The following is a 24,928-nucleotide window of genomic DNA, read 5'->3' as shown; positions in this document are numbered from 1 at the left end:
TCAGAAGTTCGTCAGCTATATAACCCTCTCCAAATTACTCAATATCTCAAGTCCTCAGTTTCTTTCCCTGCCAAATGTGGATTCTAAATCTCTACATGATCAGACTGATGGGACTGTTGAAAAGAAAACTTGGCAGACCTTAAAGCATTCCATAAATGTTAACTATTATTTTCAAATCATTTGATCACTGAACTTTTCAAAATTTACAGTGTTTCCTCCTCTTTAAAATGAGGAGGGAGTACTAAATGCTTTCTAGGATTTTCCTTGACATCTCTTCATCTTCTTATTTATCATCATCATTACAGGTATTTATAAAGGGTCTTAAAGTTTGCAAAATATTAGAAACTATGAACAAGGATTTTACAATTAACTGCTTTCTATAAACCATATCCTTGTTCTGACATTGGACCTGGATGAAGCTGCTGAGCAAGGACCTTCTGCCATACTTAAAGACAAGGACCTCGGATGACTCCTGACCTTATTAGTCTGATGATCCTTTAACCATTTCTTTTAAATCTTTCACTTCCTCCCTTCAAATATGTATATTATTTATCTAAAACTTAAATACAATAAAAAGGAAATGGAAAAAATATTATCATCTGCACAGTAGAACATAAGAGAAGATTCAAAATATGTTTCAATAAATTTCCATTTCAAGACAGTGTACATAATAATAGCACACATTGTGTTCAGAGCTGTCCATCTTTTTTTTGCTTCCTTGTAGGTTTTCTTTTGCTCTCGGCCGTTCACTTTTTACTTTATTCTTTTTTTCTCCTTTCATCCCCACTCCTTAAGCAAGCTACAGTTAAGCATGAATATATTTATGCATCTCATTTTTCTAAAAACACAGTGTCCTTAAGAATGCACTACAAACACTACTGACTTTATCCCAAAGAGATCATAAAAGAGGGAAAAGGACCTATATGTGCAAAATGTCTGCAGCAGCTCTTTTTGTAGTGGCAAGAAACTGGAAAGTTCCCCATCAATTGGGGAATGGCTGAATAAGTTATAGGTATATGAATATTATGGACTATTATTGTTCTATAAGAAATGAGCAGGATGATTTCAGAAAAGTCTAGAAGAACTTACATGAACTGATGCTAAGTGAAGTGAGCAGAACCAGGAAATCATTGTACACAGTAACAAGAAGATTATGTGATCATCAACTATGATCTATTTAGCTTTTCTCAGCAATGTGGTGATTCAGGACAATTCTAATAGACTTGGATGGAAAATGCCATCCATATTCAAAAAACTATGGAGACTGGATGTGGATTGAAGCATAGAATTTCACTTTGTTTGCTTGTTTGTTTGCTTTTTCTTTCTTGTGGCTTTTTCCTTTTTTGTTCTTATTTTTCTTTCACAACATGACAAAAATGGAAATAAGTTTAGAAGGATTATACATGTTTAACCTATATTGGATTGCTTTTCTTGGGGAAAGTTGAGGAGGGAAGGAGAAAAAATTTAGAACACAAAATCTCACATAAACGAATGTTGAAAGCTACCTTTACATGTATTTGGGAAAATACAATACTGTGGAGGGAGTAAAAAAGAATGCACCATGGAAACCATATCCAATTTAGTTAAATTCATTTCAATTCAATTGTTTTAAAGTGCCCACTCCTCAGATACAAATGTTCAAAGAAAAAAGCAATTGCAGTGGGCTTACATTCTAACAGGAGGGATTTATTAATGGGATAAAACAAAGGGGCAATGATGGCAATAGGATAAGTACAAGGATGAGTCAATATAAAATTTACACAAAATGATTCCAAGAGGCCAGGGCACCAACAACAGAGAAGGAAGAAATGAATGAATACATAAGCGTTTGAGAGCTCAAATATACAAATACAGAAGTAAGACAGTCCCTGCCCTCAAAGAGTTCACATTTTAATAGAATGAGAGAACAAAAAAAGAGAATAATATCTGGGGAAGAGAATTTTGATTTGGAGAATAACAGGAATTGTGAATTGATCATAGAACAGCTGCTGGCAATCCCTTTCCAAAAGCAACAATAGTAGTGATTTGACTTTGATATCCATTGTTTTCTTGATAATTCTGGATTCTCTGGACCTCTTATCCAGCTCCAGCTTCTTTTTACTCCTGGAAGATGCCTCTGTCCCTGCAACTCCATCCTCTAATTAGTGACTTCCTCCCAAAACCTCCATTTTGAGGAAATGCCCAGGACCAAGCCCCTTCCTTTGTTCTTCCCTGGCTCTGCTCCTGACTCTCCAGGTACCATGTGAGCATCTTCTCTATCCACCCTCACCTCCTATCCTCTCCATTTTAGAATAGAACCTCCTCCAATTGTGATATAAGCTCCTTAAACAAGAACATTATCTTTCATTTAGTTTGTATCTATGTCATTAGCACTCAGAGACTGGATGGCACAATGACTAGAACCATGAGCCTCAAATCAGGAAGAAATGAGTTTCAATCTGTCCTCAGACACTGAATAGCTGTGTGAGTCTGGAAAAGTCAATTAACCTCTCTGTTGTTCAGTCAGTCATTGCTAATTCTGTAAGACTCCATAGACCATAGCCATCAGGTTATTCTATCTGCCACTAACTCCCAAAGTCTGTCCAAGCTCATATTTGTTGTTTCCATGACACCATCCATCTCTTCCTCTGTCACCTTTTTTTCCTTTTGCCTTCAATCTCTTCCAACATCAGGGTCTTTCCAGGGAGTCCTATCTTTTCATTATTTGGCCAAAGTATATAACCTTCATATGAATAGTTCAAATTAATCCCTTTAAGCGTTGGCTAGTTTGATCTCTTTGCTGTCCACGGGACTCTCAAAGGTCTTCTCCAGCATCAGTTCTGCAGGAAGGGGTAAGCTTTCCTTACAATGCAACTCTCACAGTTGTATATTTTCCTGGAAAAACCATAACTCTGACTATATTAGCAGGGTGATGTCTCTGCTTTTTAGTATTCTGTTCAGATTTTCCCTAGCCTTCCTTCCAAGGAGCAAATGTCTTTTAATTTCATGGCTACAGTCACCATCTGCAGGGATCTTTGAGCCTAAGAATATAAAATCTGACACTGTTTCCATTTCTCCATTTGTCACAGAGCGATGGGACCAGTTGTCACAATCTTAGTTGTTTTTTAAGTTAAGCTTCAAGCCAGCTTTGCCATTCAACTCTTTCACCTTTAACAAGAGGCTTCTTAATCTTTCTTCACTTTTATTACTCAAGTGTAAAAAAAAAAGGGAATAATAATAGCAGTTATCTCACAGTTGTATATATAGTAAATCCTGTTTCCCATGCCTGGAATGCACTAACCCTGCCCCCAGCACTGCCCTCTGAAATCCCTGGTTTTCTAACAAAAGTCAGTTTCCTTCCTCAAGAAACCTGTTCTGCCAGTTGTCAATGCTCTCAACTCCAAGATTGCTTTGGGGTTTGATATACATATGTATCCAAGAATTTATTACACTCTTAATGCCAGGTACTGGCTTAATAAATTATTGCTAGTTGACCCAAAGCAGGAAGGAAAAAGGGGAGAAAGAGTAGAAGGTAAAATGAGGCCATTAGTATTGGATGATTTGGATGACATGTGAAGCATTCTGGGGTCAACCAGATAGAGCAGCTAGATATTTCTGCATTTACTCAGTTACCAATCTTCAAGACCCCTCAGCCCCAGGTAGAAGTCCCAAAGCTGAGTTGTACATAGAAGGAATCTAAGTATTCTGTAAGTTGAAGAAAAAGTACATTCCAGCTTAAATGGGTTCACTGAGGCTTTCAAAATATCAACTTCTCTTCCCCTCCTCCAACCAAGCCATTTTTCTTTGACCTGTCCCTTCCTGGCACTAACTCTCAGGAGTTAAATATTGTTAAATGTGGCTTTAGACTCAGTTCAAGATTGGAGGAGAACAACAACATTGATTTCCTATGAAACTATTTCCTCCTCTTGGACTAACCCCAGTTGCTTTTCCAATAATTATTCTTGAGTTTTCCCAACTGATAAATGGTCAAAGGATATGAAGAGGCAGTTTTCATATGAAGATATTAAAGCTATCTATAATCATATGGAAAACTACTCTAGATCACTATAGATTAGAGAAATATAAATTTTAAAAATTCTAAGGTACCATCTCTTTACCATCATTTTGACTAATAGGGCAGAAAAGGAAAATGATAAATGTTGGAGAAGATGAGAGAAAATTAGAATACTAATGCATTGTTGGTAAAGCTCAACCATTCTGAAGAGCAATTTGGAACTATGTCCAAAAGGCTATAAAACTGTGCATATCCTTTGATCCAACAGTATCACTACTGGGTCTGTTTCCCAAAGAGATCATAAAAAGGGGAAAAGAATTCATGGGCGCAAAAATATTTATAGCAATTCTTTTGCAGTGGCAAAGAACTAGAAATTGCGGGGATGCCCATCAGTTGGGGAATGGCTGAACAAGTTGAGGTATATGAATGTAATGTCCTATAAATAGTGATGAAGAGAAAAATTTCAGGAAAACCTTTACATGAACTGATGAAGCAAGGAAAACCAGGAGAACATTGTACATGGTAATAGCAACATTGTGTGATGATCAATTATGATAGATCATTATTCTCAGAAATACAATAATCCAAGACTTATCCAAAAGACTTGTGATGCAAAATATTATCCCCACCTACAGAAAGAAGTATGAAGTCTGAATGCAGATCAAAACATACTATTTTCACATTTTTGTTTTTTGATTTTTCTTTCTCTTGGTTTTTCCCTTTTGTTCTGATTTTTCTTTTACAACATGACTAATGTGGAAATATATTTAACATTACTGTATGTGTATAACCTATATCAGATTGTTTGCTATCTTGGGAAAGAGAAGGAGAGAAAAATCGGAACTTAAAATCTTATAAAAATTAATCTTGAAAACTTTCTTTACATGTAACTGGAAAAAATAAAATACTAATAAGTGAGGAAAAAATAAAATAAAAGGACAAAAAAATTAGTCTTGAGTCTGTACTCCTTAGTAAAGAGCAATAAATGGAGTATTCTTTTGACTTTCTCCTTAGTCTACTCATATGCTGAGTAGTTCACAGTAAATCTTCAGTGTTGGCTTTGGAGTCACCAAGACTCAAGTTCAAATCTTGCCTTCAGATATTTACTAGATTGTGACCTTGAAGAAATCACTTAACCTTTCAGCCTCGATTTTCTCATCTTCAAAATGAGGGGACTAGACTTGGTGGCATCTAAGGTACCATATGGTGTATAATTCCTTAGACGCCATCAAGTCTAGTGTTCCTTCACACTAGAAATTTCAGTGGTAAAAACAATCAGAGCTAGAGCCAACAGCACTTCCTGGGGGCCAGTACCCCCACTATATAATCTGAACTCAGCTGTGTAATTCATACTGTAAAAACAAAACAAAACAAATTTAGAGAATCATAGCTCTGGATGGTATCTCGGAGGTCATCTCTTCCACTGCCCTCATTTTTACAGATGAAGATCTGCCCAAGGTCATGCAAAAGGCAGTATATGACTGTTCTCTGAGTCTTCCCTTTGTACTGTGGAGCCTTCTTGCCAACTGAGTGGAAGAGAATGTTATCATAGTTACTCAGATGATAAAATCTCAGGTTCAAAGGCTTTCAGGAGAGATTAGGGAACCCATGTTCTCCCTATTCACTTTCACATAACTTGCAGGAAGGAAGGCAGCATTGGGATGATCTGTAACCATTGTTAACTGCTATGAGAGGGAGGGTGGTATAATTGTTTGTCCCCTGCAGAGGAGAGCAGTAAGAGGAAATCCTCCAGTGGAATAGGACAGTGTTTCTAAATCAATAAGGAGAAAGGAAAGAAAGATCCATAATTCCTGGAACAGGGTTTCCGATCCCTGGCTCAACACCTGAGCTCTTACTCCCCTCCCTTCCTTCTAGTCTGCTTGCTAAAGGAGCAGATGTGTTCAATTTTTGTGTCTGCTCAATTTCCCACTTTGGGCCAAAACCCCAGTGGCCACTGGGAGTTACAACTCTTGTTAGCTTAATTTACAACCAGTGTCTTTTTCAGTGTGTGGCTCCAAGAAGAGGCCGCCAATCTCAGGGCTTCAACCACAGGTATAAATTGCAGACATTAACTCTGATAGCAGCTAAAATATCCTTCTTGGACAATTTATTTCTATCCCAAGGACTGCTCCAGGTTCAAAAGGTTTATATCTTCCTGATTTCCTGGGTTCTCTACTATGGTCAAAACACTGACCATAATCTCCTATAAATTTAGCTCTATTTCAGTCCTGGGACATGTGAGAGGTTTTTTAAAAGACATTATTAATTATACATTTTGTGAATAGCTCATTCCCGGCAAGCACGACACAGAACACTTGTCCACCCACTTGCCTATAAGGTAGATGGTTAAAAGCAGCTAAAGCTAAGGATGCTGAACACAGTTCTCAAGTTTGCAGACTGACGTAAGGCAACTATGGCTGGGGACAAAAACCTCTCCCTTTATAAGCCCAGGTAGGAAGTGGGGAAAACCTCCCCACATCTGCTACTGCCCTGGCCCATTTAGGAGCAACTGGAGAGAACACAATCCTAGGGAAGAAGGAAAGGCTGAAGAAGTCACAGACAGAGGAATGATGCTGGAGTCTTCTATGGAGCTCCTAGTGCTCCCGAGACCCATAAGTCATGGCCACTGGTGCAAGCTCTCATCATCTTATGCCTGGATGATTGAAAAGCCTTCTGTGTAAATCTCATAGCCTTAAATCTCTTCTTACTCCAGTCTATTCTCCACTTGGCTGCCAAATTAATCCTCTGCCCCGGAGTCAGAAGAACATGAATTCAAATCTAGCCTCAAATATTAGCTATGTGACCCTGGGCAGATCACTTCACCCTGTCTGCCTCAGTTTCCTCATCTGTAAAATGAGTTAAATAGGAAATAACAAGGCACTCCAGTGCCTTTAACAAAAAAACCCCAAATGGAGTCACAAAGAGACACAGAGAACAGAAACAACTAAACAACAATGAAGTTCAGGTCTAACCACGGAACCACCCTAACTCATTCAATAAACTACAGTAACCCCCTAGTAACTCCCGGATCAAATAGAAAATCCTCTGCTTGTTTCCAAAGTTCTTCAGAACCTGGTCCTTCCAACCCCTTCAGTCTCCTTATGCCTTAATCCTCTCCACATACTCTGTGATCCAGCAGCTCCTAGAGCACACGCATCTCCCAATTCCATGGCTGTCCTCCCTGTCCAGGAAAGTTCTTCCACCTCATCTCTGTGTCCTACATTCCCTGGCTTTCTTCAAGACCAAAATGAAAAGCTACCTTCAACAAGAGTCCTTTCTCACTCCCCTTCCCCTCACTAATGTCTTCCCTTTGGGATGATTTCCAAGTTATGTTCCAACTTAAACAAAAAGTTGTTTGCATGTTGTCTCCCCCATTATTTAAGTCAAGGACAATGGTTTTTGCTTTTCTTTGTATCCACAATGCTTAGTACAGCACCCATCATATAGCAGGTATTTTGTGACACAGCGAATTGAGACTGGACTTGGAGTCTGGAGGTCAGATCTGACTAAAGACATGTACTAGCAATGTCCCTGGGCAAGTCACTTAACATCTGATTCAGTTTCCTCATCTACAAAATGGGGATAATAATAACTCTTCCCTCCCATGGTTGCTGTGATGATCTTATGAGATAATAACACTCTTAGCACATAATAAACACTATATAATTATTAAGTGGTAGTAACAGAAGTAGTTCTAGTTGTAGTTGTACTACAGTTGTAGCAATAATAGTAGTAGTAATAATAGTTGTAGTGATTGATTGAAAGGTAGTTTAACAGAAAATAGATTTGGTCCCACCTTCTCAGGACATATAATAAACTCCAACTGGATAAGGTGTTTAGCAGGAGATACCATAACCAAACAAGGAACAAAAGAGATCTCAAAAGATTAAATAAATGATTTCTAGTATATTAAAATTAAAATCTTTTGCACAAAGTCAATGCAACTAGGAAAAGTGGCATGAATAATGGGAAAAATATGTGAATCCAGTATCTCTGATAAAAGTCTGTGATCCAATGTATATGGGAAGTTGATGGAAATATATAATTATTATAAGTCATTCCTTAAGAGATAAATGCTTTAAAGATAGGTATAGTTTTCTAAAGAAGAAATGAAAACTAAAAAAATTATGAAAAATGCAACAGAAAAGTTATGCTAAGTATAATTAAAATTAAAATAGCTGTAAAGTTTTAGCTCATATCTATTAAATTGGAAGAAAAGTATAAAAAGCAGCAATAGTTAATATTTGGGGGCACAATAGGAAGACAGGAAAATTAATATACGGTTGATGGAACTGGATTTGTCTATTTGTTCTGGAAAAATTTGGAATCACAATTGAAAGGTCATTAACCTGTTCATACTGTTAGACCCAAATAAGTCTACTACTGTGCAGAAACCTTCAAGAAGGTCAAATCCTATCTTTATGAAAATATTCATAGCCTCACTATTTTTAGTACCAAAAAAAATGGAAACAAAATGAACGTCCATTGATTAAAGAAAAGCTGAACAAACTGTTGTATATGAGTATAATAGAATATTTTGTAGGGTGAAAAAGTGACTAATACAAGGCACTAATGAGAACTAAAGCTACTTACTGTGAAGAAAAGAAGGCTAGTGGCTAGGGACACAATTACTTGTTTCAAGTATTTTAATGACTGACATCTATAAGGAAGATTAGGGTTTTTTGTTTTGGATTTTAGGGTTTGGGGCTTTGATTTGATTTGATTTTGTTCTAATTACTGAGTCCAAAACTTGAAGCAATGGTGGAAGGCAGCACAGATACCAATTTGAGTTTTATTAAAGATACCTTTCTAATATTAGAAACCTCAAAAGGGGAATGGGCCAATTGGAGAGGTAATCACCACCACCCCACTAAAGACCTTAAAGATTGTAGAATACCTGTTGGATAAAGATGGAACTGTGTGCATTTGATGCAAATTAAATTGTGTGGTCCCTGAGATACCTTCCGACTACAAGATTCTAGGATTTTTTGTGACTCTGAGCCTTGGTTGAGGTAAACATAATTTTTGCTCCTTCTTACAGATCACTTCTAACTGCTAAAATTGTCTTCTCTCCAGTACCTGGTGCATATTAAATGATCAATAATGCTTGTTGACTGAAGGAACGCTGAGTAATTCCTCCACTGTCATGGTGGGAAAAGATTATTAACTCCTGATTTCATTTCTCTGCTCATCAATCAGTATGAGCTACATAGAGCTGTCCCTTATGGAGGCTCATGTAGGAATACATTAATATGCTTTTTGATGCTATTTCTTTCCCCCACCCAACCCTTTCATTCTGAAAAGGAAATCCCTGAAAAGTACTTCATTCTCTCCTTTTTTAAGATGAATAAATTTTTCAGCCTAACAGAAACCTCTCCTCCTCTTCGTTCTCTCTTCTCTTCATCCCCTTCTAATCCTCTTCTCCTTCCCTTCCACCTTCCTGCCCTTCTTCTTCAGTCTTCTATCCCTTTCTCTTTATATCTTTCTACTTTTTTTCTCTGTTCTCCTTCCTCCCACTGATTCTTTCCTGTCCTCCACGCTTATATCTCAGTGACTCTACTCTAGTTTCATTTCTCACTTCTCTTCTTCTTTCATTGTATTCTCTCTTTTCTTTTTCTCTCTATTCCTCTCTATTTCACTTTATATTCTCCTCTCTTCTTTTTTCACTATTCTCCCTCTTTTCCTGCTTTCTTATTCCTTTCTGAATTTCCATCTCTGTCTCTGTCTCTCTTTTTCTGACTCTGTCTCTCTGTGTGTCTCTCATCTCTTCTTTTTTCTCTTTTTTCTTTCATCTCTTCCCTGCTTTTTTCACTTTGGCTTTTATTTTTTATTCCTTCTTTCTCTCACTTTTCCTCATTCACCCTTTCTCAGTCTAACTTTCTTCAGCTGTAACACAAATGGAAGGAACTTAAGAATCTTGCTACAGAACTCATGATCTTTCTGTCCTCACCTTCTCTTTGTATTTCTTCTCCTTTTGATTTCTCCTCCACCCCTTTTACATGCATGTAAGGATTTTTCAAAGGGGATTTCAAGTCTGAAATGATTTTTTCCATCATCTTTTCCTTACCTCCATAACTGTGACTGTATCTAATTAAATACTGAGTAAGATTCTCTGTCTACATATGTTTTAATGGGAGAGGTAGCAGAGCTGAGGCATGTCACATTTCAAAGAGAAGCAGAGAGGGAGGGAAGATAGGAGGAAAAGAAGAGGGAGAGGGAGGGAGACAGACAGACACACAGAAACAAACACAGAGACAGAGAGAGACAGAGATAAAGAAAGAGGAGGAGGGAGGAAGGGAGGGAGGAAGGAAGAAGAGGGAGAGAGAGAGAGAGAGAGGGAGAGAGAGAGAGAGAGAGAGAGAGAGAGATTTTCTTTCCTTTTTGATCTGATTTTTCCTATGCAGCAAGAGAATTATATAAATATGTTTATACTTATTGGATTTAACATATACAACATATATTGGATTATTTGCCATCTAGAGGAGGAGTTGGGGGAAAGGAGGGGGAAATCTGAAACACTAGGCTATGCAAGGGTCATTATTGAAAAATTATCCGAGCACATGTCTTGAAAATAAAAAGCTCTGTGTGTGTGTGTGTGTGTGTGTGTGTGTGTGTGTGTGAGAGAGAGAGAGAGAGAGAGAGAGAGAGAGAGAGAGAGAGAGAGAGAGAGAGAAAGAGAGGAAGGGAGAGAGGAAGGAAGAGAGGAAGGGAGGGGGAGAGAGAGACAGAGAGACAAAGAGAGACAGAGAGAGAAAGCTGAACCCATATTCTATAATACTTGTCTTTGATTCTTCTCCATTTTTTGTGGGACATATTATATGCCTGGAAGCAGTATCTAATGACCCTGCAGCAATCAGACAGTGAAGGCAGATGGTTTCTAAGTGTTGGAACCATCCTGTCTTTTGAATTTTTCCCTCCTATAATAATGATACCCATAAAGGGCAATAGAAAGATTAGGCATGAAGGCTGAACATTTTATTTGCCCATTTGAGATGTTTATGAGAGTTCCTTGTAGCCAAGCACTGATTCACTAAACTCATCTCTCATTTTTTCTCTTCTGGGCAGGAGTTCATATTGAATCAGTGTGTGTGTGTGTGTGTGTGTGTGTGTGTGTGTACATGTGGGTGGGTGTGCGGGGGAGGAGGTGTTATAATCAGGCTTTAGAGTTATCCATTTATATATCCTATTCTCCCAATAGACCATGAGTTCTGTGAAGGTAAGGCCATTTCTCTTCTAAATGCAGTATTTCTGCCAGTATTTGTGCCTAGCACTGGGCTGTGCACAAAGTATGAACTTCAATGTTTGCTGAACTGAACTGATTGAAGAGAATGAAATACTAAATTTATATCACTTCCCTCTTTCTCTTCCCAACAAACAAATGAGGGAGATTTCTCTTTACCAGGCATCTGCTATTTTTGTTGTTTGTTAAAGATCTGGGGGGTGGGGGTGGGAATAATGCTCTATAAGCTCAATAAAAGTCAGCAATGTGATGTGACTTTTAAAAAAGGAAAATTTAAATGTTGAACCATATTGAGACAGAGAACCAAAGACTAGGGAGTAATAATCCCACCATGCTCTGGTTAGATAACATCTGCGATATTGCAAAAAGACTAAGGGGTTCCTTTCTTATACTGACCCTCTTCTGAAGCTGCCTAAAAAGTTTCTGATGATTCTGCAATGTGAAAATCAGCTGACACTTCCAACTTTTCCTAATTGCTTGGCGCTTTCTCCAAAGTTATCCAGCCAATAATATATTTTCACCTTACCTTATTCTTGCCTCATTAAAATGCTGTAATCAAATGATATGATAACAATCAGAGTCACTAGTGCCCTGCTAAGTTAGAATGAAAGATAACTGAAATAGTATGAAATTAAAATTTCTTGATCAGAGATTGGAACTCTGATATCCAATCTAAATTTTATCAAGGAAAAGGTGCCATGTCTTGAGTTCTGGAGGTATTTTAAGAGGAGATAAGAAATCTTTGTACTTAGCATGACTATTTCTACATTGAGTTAATATTCACTTTTTTATACTCTGAGAAAGTTCGTTAAGCAAATTAATAGGCTAAGCAAAATTTGGAGAGCTGACAGGGACTGTTTATCCTACTTAAGATGAAGGATAACAAAATGTTTTCCAAAACTCCTAAAAATAACGTCGGTAGGAGTTATTTCTGTACAAACTACTCAAGTTTTACTTCAAAAGCAATTCTCATTAATTCATTAAGTGGAGAAAATTAGAAGAAAGAGACATGATATAGAAAAGATGCAAGACTTTCCTCCTTTGAGAGGTGGGGATGGGTCTTATGGATAGACACATTACATTTTCTCAGACCATTTGTTGTGTTGGTTTGCTACAATTCTCATCTCTGTATGTCTCTCTCTCCATCTCTCTGTCTCAGTCTGTCTCTCTCTCCATCTCTTTCTCTGCTTCTGTCTGTGTCTCTCTTTCTCTGTGTGTCTCTCTGTGTGTGTCCCTCTCTTGTATATGTCTCTCTATGTGTGTGTCTTTATATCTGTCTGTCTATTTGGGTGTGTTTCTGTCTGTGTGTCTCTGTCCCTGTCTCTGTCTCTGTGTATGTGTCTCTTTCTGTCTCAGTCTCTCTGCCTCTGTCTCTGTGTCTGTCTCTCCTCTGTGTGTCTCTGTATGTATTTCTTTGTATCTGTGTATCTATCTGGGTGGGTGGATGCCACTTTCTCTGTGTGTCTCTGTCCCTGTCTCTCTGTATGTGTCTCCACACAAACAGCCACTGAACTGTTTGAAGACAATGGTCATGGACCTTCCTACGTCTTCTCTTCTCCCATCTAAACTCCCTTACTTTCTTGTGCTGATTTCAGTCACCACCATTTTCATCACAGAACCAATCAGAAAGATACTGTAAGAAAAGAAACTGACTTTACAGCTTCCTGGCTCTTGAGTGGTGGAAACAAAAAAGTGAAACAAAAGGGACAAAAAAGGGACAAAAAAAATTGTTGTCCTTAAGAAGCCGAACCTGCCTGAAGTAACAGCTTGAGCAGAGTCTGAGAGGAGGCTCACAGAGCATCCACTCGATAATGCTAACAAGGTTGAATCATCCCTGGGTCTCGTGCTGTAGATTTCCCAGAAGCCAGAGCTTTGGACACCCTTTGTGGATTCAGCTCTTCTCAGTTTGATTTTCTCAAGCAGGCTGAATGCCAAGGAAATACTTTGAAAAGGGAAAATCAGAAAGGTGTCATTCTTCGGAGGCATTCAAATGGAAAACTGTTTCTCTTCTCCTTGTAATGCTAATCACAGCACTGTCTAAATTTCTGGAGACTGATGGCAAAGGAAGGTTTTGAATAAGGATAAGGTAGGGCAAAAGGGAAGATCATAACCTGTTTTTAGGACGCTGGCCATGGGTTCAAATCCCACTTCTAGCGTCTATTATATTACATTACATTTAACCAGCCCTCAGCTTCTTCATCTCTCTGAAGCAACTTCCAGTGCTAGAGATTGATGATCTTATGGCTAGTTGATCTCTTTGAGCCTGTTTCCTCATCTGTAAAATTAGGATGGTGGATTCAATCGATAGCTCATGAAGTCTTTTCTAGTCCTAAGTCTAGCATCTTTCGACTAGTTATTTAGTCTCTCTGAGCCTTGATTTACTCAACTGTAAAAACCAGAGAGACTATGAAAGTATAATAATAGGATGATAAGCTTAGATTGGAAGGGAACTTAGACTCAATCTAAGATGAGAAGTTCACACTATACATATAGGGAAACTGAGGTGCAGGGATGTGAAAGTCATAGAGGTAAGAAGTATCAGAGTCGGGATTGGAACATCAAAGAAAGCCATTTTCCACTATACCACATACACAGAAAAGAATATGTCAAGAAAAGAACAGATGGGTATGGAAAGGAATTTGTAGACTATAAAGAATAAAGTATGTACAAAGTCCCTTTGAGGGGGAGTTTTTACATCTGGGAGGATGGTCTAGAATGGTGCCATAAGGGAGTTGACATCTCCTCCAGACCCCACCATAGGAACATAGATCATTGATTGAAATAGCAGAGTTGAAAGGAATTTTCAAAATAATCTAGTTTAGCAGGCACATTTTACAGATGGGGAAACAGAGACCCATGTTGAGTTACTTCCTGAAGGTTACTTAGGTTAGTGAGTATTAGATTCAGGTTTCTCTAACTTCTAAAGCATTACTCCTCCCACTCCACCACATCCCTTCTCCTTAAGGAGTCACTTAAGAAATGATTGCCAGAGCAACAATTAAAACTTACCCATCCAAGAAACGGGTGTGCACACCAGCTTAGTGAAATGAATAGGGGCAGCTCCTTCTATGGTTTAAGGCTTCTCCTTGCCTTAGCTTCTCCCTAGATTCTACTCTGACCCCGCCCTATCATTAGCAATCACCTGCTAACATCATCAGTCTCTTGGCTACACCCAGTAACCCCATAGGAAGTCAACCGTGCAAAGTCTCAGAAGAAACTAACATTATCCCACCTCAGGTCTTGAGAGTCCAACCATTCAGGAAGAGACCTGGTGAATTCAGTATGGTGTTCAGGGACTCTAAATGCTGCAGTTTCCTTAAGTGATATCAGAGGAGTTAATTTTTTTTTAATTCCTAAGAACATTACATGCTTAGAAATATAAAAGTAATTCTTGTCTGATGTGTGTGTATCACTGAGCAAAGTCATGTTGCCATAGGGATTGGGCCTATACCAAGTCCACAGGTAAAAATTAAACTTTATCCGTTGTTGTGTCCCCTTATCAACATCCTTTCCAAATCCAAAGCACTTTAATTTATACACAGGGAGCTAATACTCTTCATGGATTGCCACCGCCTGTAGGAAATGCTTCTGTTGCCTGGTTACTAATGGGTAACCAGTGCAAACTCCAGTTAGAGGCTCCCATTCAAAGACTAATGATAGGAAATGAGGGCTGAATAGCATCTATGGAGACTGGGTCCTGTGGATAGCTGCATTCTCTACCTGTTGGTTCTTTCTACCCTGAAACAGAGCTGGAGGGAGGGGAGGAGGGGAAGAGAAAGAGCACAGAGCAGATGTTGATGTTTGTTTACATATGACAACACGTACTGTACAGAATAAAGGATAGACTTGGAGATGGAGGCTGGGTTCTAATCTCTCCTCAGATATTTTGGACAAGTCACTGAACCTCAGTTTCCTAATCTGTTAATCCTAATCAGAAAGATGCTAGATTTAGGACTAGGATAAGATAATTGCACTGCCCATATCATAGGACTGGCAAGAGAAAAGAGATCACAGGATCACAGATTTAGAACTGGAATGTGCCTATAATAATATAATTAATATAATATGTAATAATATAATCTGATCTAACCCCCCTCATTTTACTATTAAGGAATGGAGAACTAAAGATGTTTAATTTTACTTGCCCAATCTCACTTAGATAGTAAGTGACAGAGTCAAGATTTGAATTTGAGTCTTCTGACCCCAAATAAGGTTTTGCACAATACATCTGTCCCAAATTAGAATGGGCTGCATTGCAAGGTCATGGAGATCGCCACAAACTTTAAATTCTCAAGCAACCACTCAAAATGACCCAAATGACCAAAAGGAAAAAATGCCTTTTCTCAGGTCTACCTCTTAGAATCTCTACCTGCATTCAAGGCTCAGCTTAAGTGCTAACTTCCTGTATAAAACCTTGCCCGTCTATTCAGCTATAAATGTTTACTTTTACCATGTGATTTCAATGTGGGCCACAGCCACTAACCTAGAGGATGTAGCCATTGACCTCTCTTATCTGCAACTGGTCCATCTTTCTGATTCATTCTTATCCTATGTTCTGAGATAATTGATGGCTGTGTTCTGCTACTTTCACTTTACAGCACCAGTAACTTCTTATTAGACAGTTAATTGTGAGCCTTCACTTCAGTTAATTAAGCAATACTTATTTAGCTGAAAAAAATCTCTCCCAAAAACGACTGTGCTCTCTTTATCTCTTTCTATATGTTCTTCTCTCCCCTCTCTCTCCCTTTCCCTTTTCCTCTCTTTTCTTCTCTCTTCCTCTGTCTGTCTCTGTATCCCTTCCATCTTTCCCCCTGTCTCTCTCTCTTTTCATATACATGTACGTATATAAATGTACTATGTATATAATCAAATATAGGCTTAAATAAATATGAAACTACATTCTGTGTAATTTATTGACAGAGTAACAAATATTAAAGGTACTAGGTACTGAACATGTGGTTTCATTAGTATAAGGAACTTCCTGGTGATGAAACTCCCTGTATGAATGGAAAACACCTTCTCTACAGCTTGTAGCTTTAACTTCCTGAAAAATTATAAGATCTCGTCCACAGTAATATAGACAATACATGTCAGATTCAGGATTTGAACTCCTGATTTTGATTTGATAATAGCTCTTTATGCCCTATAACACACTGACTCTTAAATAACAGCCATCATTCGGGGTGAAAAGAATCACTGCCAGACTTTTCTTTACTTCTGGAACACAGTTCCACCATTCTGTTTCTTGACAAAATAAAAGCTGACACAGGTCTCTCAGTCTAGAAGTTCTTTTCATCCTTTTCCTCTGTTATTTCATTAAGTCATCATCAGCTATGATAATTAGGACAGAGTTCAGAAGGAAGTAAATTTCTAGTCTCTCAGGGTTTATTTGCCTCTTAAAGATAAAGTAATAGTTCCTTTAATCTCTCTGGAAAAGATTATTGAAGCTGGTTACTTCTTGGGATCTTTAGCTTCTATCAAGGCTTATCTCGGGCAGGTTCTTATGAAATTTTTAAATTGAAAAAATTCCATAGATTCAAAGCTGGAAAAAGCCTCAGAGACATCTACCCCAAACCCCTCATTTTACTAACAGCGTTAGTGCTAACTAAGGCTGAGGGTGGCTAAGTTACTTCACCAAGATCACAAAAACAGCTCATGTCAGAATCAGAAACTGAACCCAGGTCCTTGACTCCAGAGATAGTGTGTGCACTTTCCATTTTGTTACATGACATCTCTTTCAGAGATGAGAAAAGTAGGAATCAGAGAGAGGAAATGAATTAGCAAGAACACTCAATAAATCAGTGGCAAAGCTGAGACCAGCCATCAGATCAGAACAGATTTTAAGACCTCCTAAGCAATTTAAACTACTCTTGTTGCTAGGTCTATATTCAGCCATGAAATTAAAATAACTAAAGCCTTGTACTTTTTCTTGGCTAGTATAGTATAGACGAGACTTAGGAAAGCATCAAAGAATCATGCTTAACAAGAATAAATAGCAAATTTTGATGGACCACTGTGGGCATTTTGAGTGGGAGAACAAGAATGTCTGTACTGCTTGATTTCTCTCTCCAATTTTTTTAAAGTGAAGAGAATTTAAAATCCTTAATTGCTCTAATGATGAAGGATGATGGCATCAGGGGCAGCTTTCAGGGAACATTTCCTCTAGAAATAACATTATGTTGAGACAGTCAGTCCTGAGGTACAGACAGATACCAACTCCTGGAACCTGCTTGAGAAAAGCAAAGACTGATAATATTTCTCCAACCTTGATTCTGAAAGAACAGCTCCCTGGCCGAATGGAGCTGTTCACACAATTCCTTAGGTAAATCTGAGAGCAAATTCAGAGTGGATATCCCAACCAAACTGATGGCCATATGGTCGCCTCCCACCCACAGCACAGAAGAGTTCAGAAATATTACATAATTAAATGTAATACATTGTTCAAGGTACTTTGCAGGTGCTCCATTGGACTTAAACTTGGAATGTCACAGGTAAGACTACAGCTCTACTTATTTTCTTGGTGTGGGATCCAGGGCAAGACCTTTCCTCTTTAGGGCACAAGTATAAAATAGATAAAACATCTCTAAGGTTTCTGCCAGTTCTAATAGTCTGTGATTCATAGGTAATGGAATTATTTACAATTCCTTCTCACCCAATCCATCACCTTGTACATGTCTGCAATGCCTTCTAGAATCAAAGGAATATAGATCTAAAGCTGCAATCGACTTAGAGGTCATCTAATTCAACCCCTCTCATTTTATAGATGAAATTAAGTGACATTCCCAGAATCATATAGGCAGGATTTAAAATGGGTGCTTTGACTCCAGAACCAATCTCCAATTATATATCTGTAGCATTGTCTCAGAGAATCACTAGCTTTCTTCCAAGTTATCCCTGAAATTGTTAGAACTCTCCACACAGAGAAAATCCTTTCGGGCTGCATATTGACTTTAAAAAGCACACGTTAAACACCATCTATGTTCTGCTATATTTTTATTTATTATGGCAAATATTACTTAATTACACTTTAATCTGATTCTGGTAGTACTGTGGAATGATGTTTGACTGATCATGATATAGGGCAGAGTGGCCAATCACCCACTAAGCATTTATTAAGCACTTACTGTATACCAGGCACTGTGCTAAGTGCTATAAATGAAATCACAGAATCTCAGAATTGGAGAGTCCCATTCATACATGAATCGAATCCCCTCCAACTGACAGATAAATGATCATCCTAGTAATACTTGAAAACAAAATAAGAAAAAGGAATTCACCTCTACTCCACCTGGGATAGCTCCAGTTCTTAGGAAGTTTGTCTTTATATCAAGTTAAACTTGGCCTTTCTGTAGATCTCAGTCCTCTAGAGCTGAATCGCAATTTCTAATGCCTTCTCCATAGGACAGCCCTTCAGATACCTGACCATTGCCATATGTCTACCTTTTTTTTCCTTCTCTAAGCTAATCATATCCACTACCTTCAACCAATCCTCCAATGAAATAGAAGTGAAGACAAATTTCTCTCTGCTAAACAGAAAACTCTGTGAAATATGCTTCTGTCTGGCCCCCTCCACCTCAACCCTTAATTAAATATCTAACCACCTCCAGAAGTAATTAGTCTGCCTCCCAATTTGGAAAGTCATGTATTGGGCTTTCTCCACCACCACCCATACAAGAATCATTCAACATTTCTACTCTGAGATATAAGAAGCTAATTTTAAATGAGAAAATTTAAAATGAGGGGAAAAAACCCCATATGCACTCACCAAGGTTCTCTAATGCTTTCAAAATGGGAACAGAACCTGGTCCCAATTAGACATTCTGTGACACAGTCCAAAAAAAAGTAGATAATAAATTCTCTGTATAACCTGCCTGCAACCCAGGGAGAAGAGAGAGAAATTTCCAACCTATGTAAGCTCTTATTGAAAGAATGACCTTCTTTTTCTCCATATTCATAGCATCACAGAATTTCAGATTTGAAAGAGACAAAAGCAGTCTTCTAGTCTAAACTGTAACATGAAACTATACCAAACCAGGAAAAAGAATCCCTTCAGCAAATAAACAATATCCAGACCTTCAATGAGGGGCAGCCCATCACCTCCACAGATGTCCACTTTTGGACAGCTCCCATCGTGAGAAGGATTTTTTTACTATCTTACTATTTTTTACTAGTCTGCTTTTTAGAGTCAAGTAAAATGAACCTTAACTCTTCTGCTACCTGATAACCCTTCAGATACTAAAAAATATGATTATTTCTTCTCTTCTCTGGAATAGCATTCATACTTTCTTCAATTATTTATTCTTTAACATGAATTCATGTCTGTCTTTTTTTTTGACTAAACAGAGTTGATATGAGATAAAAGAAAATGATGTATACAAAGTGTTTTTGTAATATTTAAAGCATCATAGAAATGTGAATTATACTATTATGGTTTATTTTTAAAATATTAATACTATCCTGGTTGTCCTCCTCTGCAGGACTTTTCAATGTCTTTCCTAAATTGTGGCATTCAGAACTGAACTCAATACTCCAGATGTACTCTGCCTTCAGCATCTTTATTCTGGGATCTTCTATTTCTTTAATGTAGCCTAAAATCTCATTAGATTTCTTGTCATTTCCTCTTTTGATAAACCACTTCCACAAAAGCTCTGATGATGACACACCTTGAAGGGCTGAGGACCATTTTAAGGAAGCATTTCATCATTACAGATCCCAGAAGTAGCTGGCACAATGCTCAATTTAATTATATAAGCAATGATAATGCTAATGATGGTGGTCATGATGATGGTGGAGGAGGAAGGGGCAGTGATGATGATGATACAATTTTTTAAATGATCTTCCTAGAAACTCTTCTCCAAAGACCCTGCCTAATGAGACTTTTTCAAATTAAGTTCTATTTTTGCATAGTTGGATCAAACACATTTTTCTTGCCATTCTTGGAGAAAATAAACAATACCTTGACCTTTATAGCTAGTCCCTTCAACACTTATAGGGCTCATGCATGGAAATAATAAAAAATAATAGCTTATGTTTATAGAAGAATTTCAGATTTGAAAAGAATTTCAGATATTTGAGGTCCACAATGACCAAAATAAAATAGGTTCAATTGTTATTATTTAGAATTTACAGATGGGGAAAGTGAAGGTTGGAGAGGTTAAAGGAACTTGCCCTTTGTCATGCAGGCGAGTATCCTGGAATCCATGTTTTTCAGACTCAGACTTTAGCACTTTATGTACCACACCAACGAGAATATTACTGGACTTCTGCCCGTGAATCTGGTCTACTTTTTGCATTAAGGAAAACTGCCCTAAGCCAGGCTCTAGTGAAATTAAGCATTGCCTTCTTCATATAGAAAGAAAATCAGATAAATCATCTACTTGCAATTGTCTTGACAGAGAAAAATAGACATCTGAAAATGAAGGACAGAGTCACACATAAACAAAAAGAAAACATTCCTTTTTCTCCTGGCAATTCAGGTCAATGGCCAGTTTTTAAGGGCTTGGGTCCCTGCAGCTATTTCCTCCAACCTGGAAAAGTCCAAACAGTGGGATTCCCAGTGGGATACCCAGGTTGATGAGTATGTGCCCTCACCACTCTCTGGGGGAACCCCTATCTTTCTTAAGACAACATATATGAAGCTTTCAAACTCTGCAATTTGGGATCCTGGGCTAGAAAAACATTTTACATATGTACCAGTATTACGGAACATGGGATTCCTCTTAGGAAAAGAAACATAATCAGCATCTAAACCTTACACAGACAGCACACTATCACAAGATCATTGATTGAAAACCAAGAGGGCATCAAATCTAAGTCTTCCATTTTATAGATGAGGAAACTGAGGCTAGTGGAAGTTAATTCATTTACCCAAGGTTACATAGTAAGTGTTTAAGGTAGCATTTGTAGCTAGAGTTTTCCAGTTCAAAGTTGGTATGTCAGTTCTAGAAGGAGTTTATATCTAGCATCACATACACAAGGAATCCATCCCCAAAGTGAACAGACACAGCTCTCAGGCAAGGGTTCCATCCATTTGATGCTTCAGAGAGGGATCAACAAGAGAACTTACTGCAAGGCTCCAATGGTGAGGATCTGGGTTCAGAGCAGGTACATGGGCTGGGGAAATCCGCGGCCGCTCTTCTAAAAGTCGGAACTGACCAAAGGCTTTCTGGGGGACTGCAGGTTGCAAGTACAGATCATTTCTGAACTGTGGAAAGAAAAACAGGTACATATCACCAAATGGAAATTATTTTTCATTTTCTCTTCTCACTTAGCCTTCTCAACACCCTTGTAAGGTTAGCAAGAGGAGGAATTATTGAACCCATTTTTTTTATGCAGGCATTGAGCTCAATGGATTTAATATACAATAAGTGGACCAAAGAGCAAGGTAAGCAAAATTGGTCTCTTAGCTCAGGGCTTTCACTTGTTCTGCTTCCTTGTAATGGAAAAAGGAGACAGCTATTTATACTGCCCATTTTGTAGATGAAGAAATTAGGTTTGAGTGACTTGCCCATAGTCACACAGATTGGATCTGGTCCCATGTTTTCTAAATCCAGAGTCTAATCCTTTATCTACTATAGCAGTTATTATAAGGAATAGTCAAGCCCCAAAATTTGACTTATTGCATGAGGAAAAAAGTCCTCAGGGCCACATCCCAGTGACTTAAGAGGATAAAGCACTTGGATGGGAATCAGGGGTCTACAGTTTGAATTGAAAATCAGATACTGATTAGCTATGTGCTGGTGAGCAATTCATTTAAATTCTTGGAGTCTCAGTTTCTTCATCCATAAATGGGAGTGATAATATTTGTATTACCTATCTCACATAGCTAATTGTGAGGAAAGCATTTTGCACATCTGAAAACTACTAACACGTCACTAGCATTTACAGGACAAATACAGTCCTGTAAGGTTTGGAAAAACTTTGCATGTTATATCATTTGGTTCTCACAGCCATCTAGGGAGACAGGTAATGAGGTCAAGGTAGCAATTCCTGGTTCAAAATAAACATGACAAATTCACAATGGCCATTCTCTTTGCCAAAAGGTAAGTTTATTTAGGAAAAGAGGTTACAGAATAAATGGAGAGATAAAATAGGCACCAGGAGCAGCAAATATGAAATAGAGTTGGAAGAGCAATGGGATTACCAAGGAAAGGAGTTTTGAAGAATACATCAAAGGAATATTCTCTGAGGCCTGAGTGTGCGCCATTGATTAGCAGCTTAAATTCATACTCTGTTTAGCAGACTAACCAGAGTTAGCTGTAGTAAGGAGAAAGACACCATTAAATGGAGGACACTATAAGGGGAAGAGACAAAGAGAGACAGAGACAGAGAGATAGAAACAGAAATAGAGACAGAGGCAGAGAAACAGAGACAGAGAGAAAGACAGAAAGAGAGAGAACAGAGAGACAGAGACAAAGAGAAGAATACTTCATAGTGGGCTTAGTCCTGAAAAAGATCTAGCAAAGATCTTCATCGTGGGTACATCTTTAGGAGGGAAATACAACCTTAAGGGTTTCTCAAGGGAGAAGGGAAAGTACCAGGGAAAAAATTAGTAACTCAGAGGGAGAGACCAAAGAGGAGTCAGATGGAATATACTCGAATGATCAAGCCCCAGATCTGTCTAAAGATATGCTAATTAATATCTCAAAGATTGTTTACAGATACCCAGGGGTTGGAAGGATAGACAATGGAGGCCCATAGAATTTCAGTCTTTCAAATCACTCTCTACAAATCGGATAGTCTGGGTCTCAGTTATGTCTGATAATACCCAGCTGGGCTTCTTGACAAGGGAAGAGAGTAAGCTCAAAGTCCACATCACAAGTATTCCTAATATCTCTTTTGTAGATGAGGAAATTAAGAGAAATTAAGTTACTTGCTCACAGAGCTAGTAAATGTCTCAGGCAGAATTTGAACTCAGGAGTTTCTAAGTCAGTCCAGCATCTATCTGAACTAATGATGAATTTACAATAAAAGTGAATATCATTATTTTTAAATCCCTGCAAAGGATTTGCAGAAATAGTGAACCAAAGGTTTCACAGATTCTTGAGTCCTTTTTCTGATATTACATACCTGCCCAAAGGAGTAGTTTAAAGATCCAATGATATCAGCACTAGTCAAAAGAAGGACCTTACGAGCATAGGTTCTAATCCTCCCTCTGATACTTATAAGCTACGTGACATGGGTAAGGCTCTCTGAATTTCAGTTCTAGCATTTGCAAGAAGATATAATACTCGGAGCCATTTCCTCCCAGGATTGCTGTGAGATTTTAATAAGGTAATGGATATAAAGTAATTTGGAGACTGTGAGGAGTTATATACATGCCAATTACCATCACCATCATTAGCTATAAGGTATTCTGGAATCTGGACAGGGACCAACAACTCATTACTTAGCTAGAATTTCCGTTAGAAGCATCTATAATTACGCAACATGACCAGAGGCAAGTGGCTTATGGGCAGTCTGATTATTGGCTGAATTAATTAATAAAAATCAATAAACACTGGCAAATTGGTTAAGGCAAATGATCCGTCGTTTCTCATTTCTCCCCAATAACTCTAGGGCAGTAATCGCTAAATTCGATTAACCTTCATGTTCCCTTCATTAGCCACAACATAACAAGGGGCTTACACTTTGTCTCTGTGTGTCTGTGTCTGTCTGTGTGTGTCTTTCTTCCTCCCTCTTTCTCTTTCTCTGTGTGTGTGAATATGAGTGTCAGTGTTTATTTCTCTATTTTTGTCTTTGTCTCTGTCTTTGTGTGTGTGTGTGTGTGTGTGTGTGTGTGTCTATCTATGTCTACATCTTTGTCTCTTTCTCTGCCTTTCTCCATTTCTCTGCTGTCTGTTTCTGCCTCTTTCTGTCTGTCTGTCTTTCTCTTTGTCTCCATCTATCTCTCTGTCTCTCTTTGTCTATCTCTGTTCTCTGTCTCTTTCTCTGTATTCATCTATGTGTTTCTGTGTCTCCGTCTCTCTCTGTGTACATCTCTGTGTTTCTCTGTCTCTCTATTTCTGTCATTCTCTGTATCTCCCTTTAAATGTCTCTCTGGATCTTTGTGTGCACCTCTGTGTGTCTTTGTCTCTCTTTTTTAATCTATCTCTCTATCTCTGTTCTCTCTGTCTTTCTCTATGTACATCTCTCCTTATGTGTGTCTGACTCTTTGTCTATCTCTCTATCTCTGTTCTCTGTGTGTGTATCCATCTTTGTGTGCATCTCTGTGTTTCTCTGTCTCTCTTAACTCTCTGTCTCTATTTCTCTGTGTCTGTCTGTCTCTCTTTCTGGGTCTCTCTATGTGTCTCTGCCTCTCTATTTCTCTGTTCTCTCTGTCTCTCTTTCTCTGTGTGTATCTCCATCTCTGTGCATCTCTTTTGATTTCTCTGTCTTTATCTCTGTCTCTCTTTCTCTCTGTGTGTGTCTCTTCTTTTCAATTTCACAACAATAATTTCATAAGATGAAGAGGATATACAAGGGGCAAATGGAAGCTACAGCTCTTTCAGAAGAAGATCCCAAAGCCAACGATCCCACTTTCCATTCCCAAACCTCACAGTATAGAGAGAAAAATAGAAGAGGTCTGTATATGAGGGAAAGAATTCAACAATAGACAAGCTACTCAAACATGGTCATTTATTAAGCACTTACTATGTTCCAGACACTCAATTATGTGCATTCAATGACAAAAGGAAAAGGCTCCCTTTCTTCAA

At 38.2% G+C, this 24,928-nt stretch overlaps 1 protein-coding gene across 7 annotated transcripts in view; it reads right to left on the bottom strand.

Annotated features, from left to right (window-relative positions):
• Positions 1 to 24,928, bottom strand: part of RIMBP2 (RIMS binding protein 2) — a 494,357-nt gene that overhangs the window by 275,835 nt on the left and 193,594 nt on the right. For all 7 annotated transcript variants that reach the window (XM_051972604.1, XM_051972603.1, XM_051972606.1 and 4 more), the window contains exon 7: positions 21,301 to 21,438. In XM_051972604.1, coding sequence (XP_051828564.1) covers positions 21,301 to 21,438 — 138 coding nt within the window. The remainder of the gene's footprint in view (positions 1 to 21,300; positions 21,439 to 24,928) is intronic.

The sequence above is a fragment of the Antechinus flavipes genome, chromosome 1 (genome assembly GCF_016432865.1).
Source record: "Antechinus flavipes isolate AdamAnt ecotype Samford, QLD, Australia chromosome 1, AdamAnt_v2, whole genome shotgun sequence".
Lineage (NCBI taxonomy): Eukaryota > Metazoa > Chordata > Mammalia > Dasyuromorphia > Dasyuridae > Antechinus > Antechinus flavipes.
The sequence above is the reverse complement of the archived record's forward strand: the minus strand, read 5'-3'. Positions and strand labels throughout refer to the sequence as shown.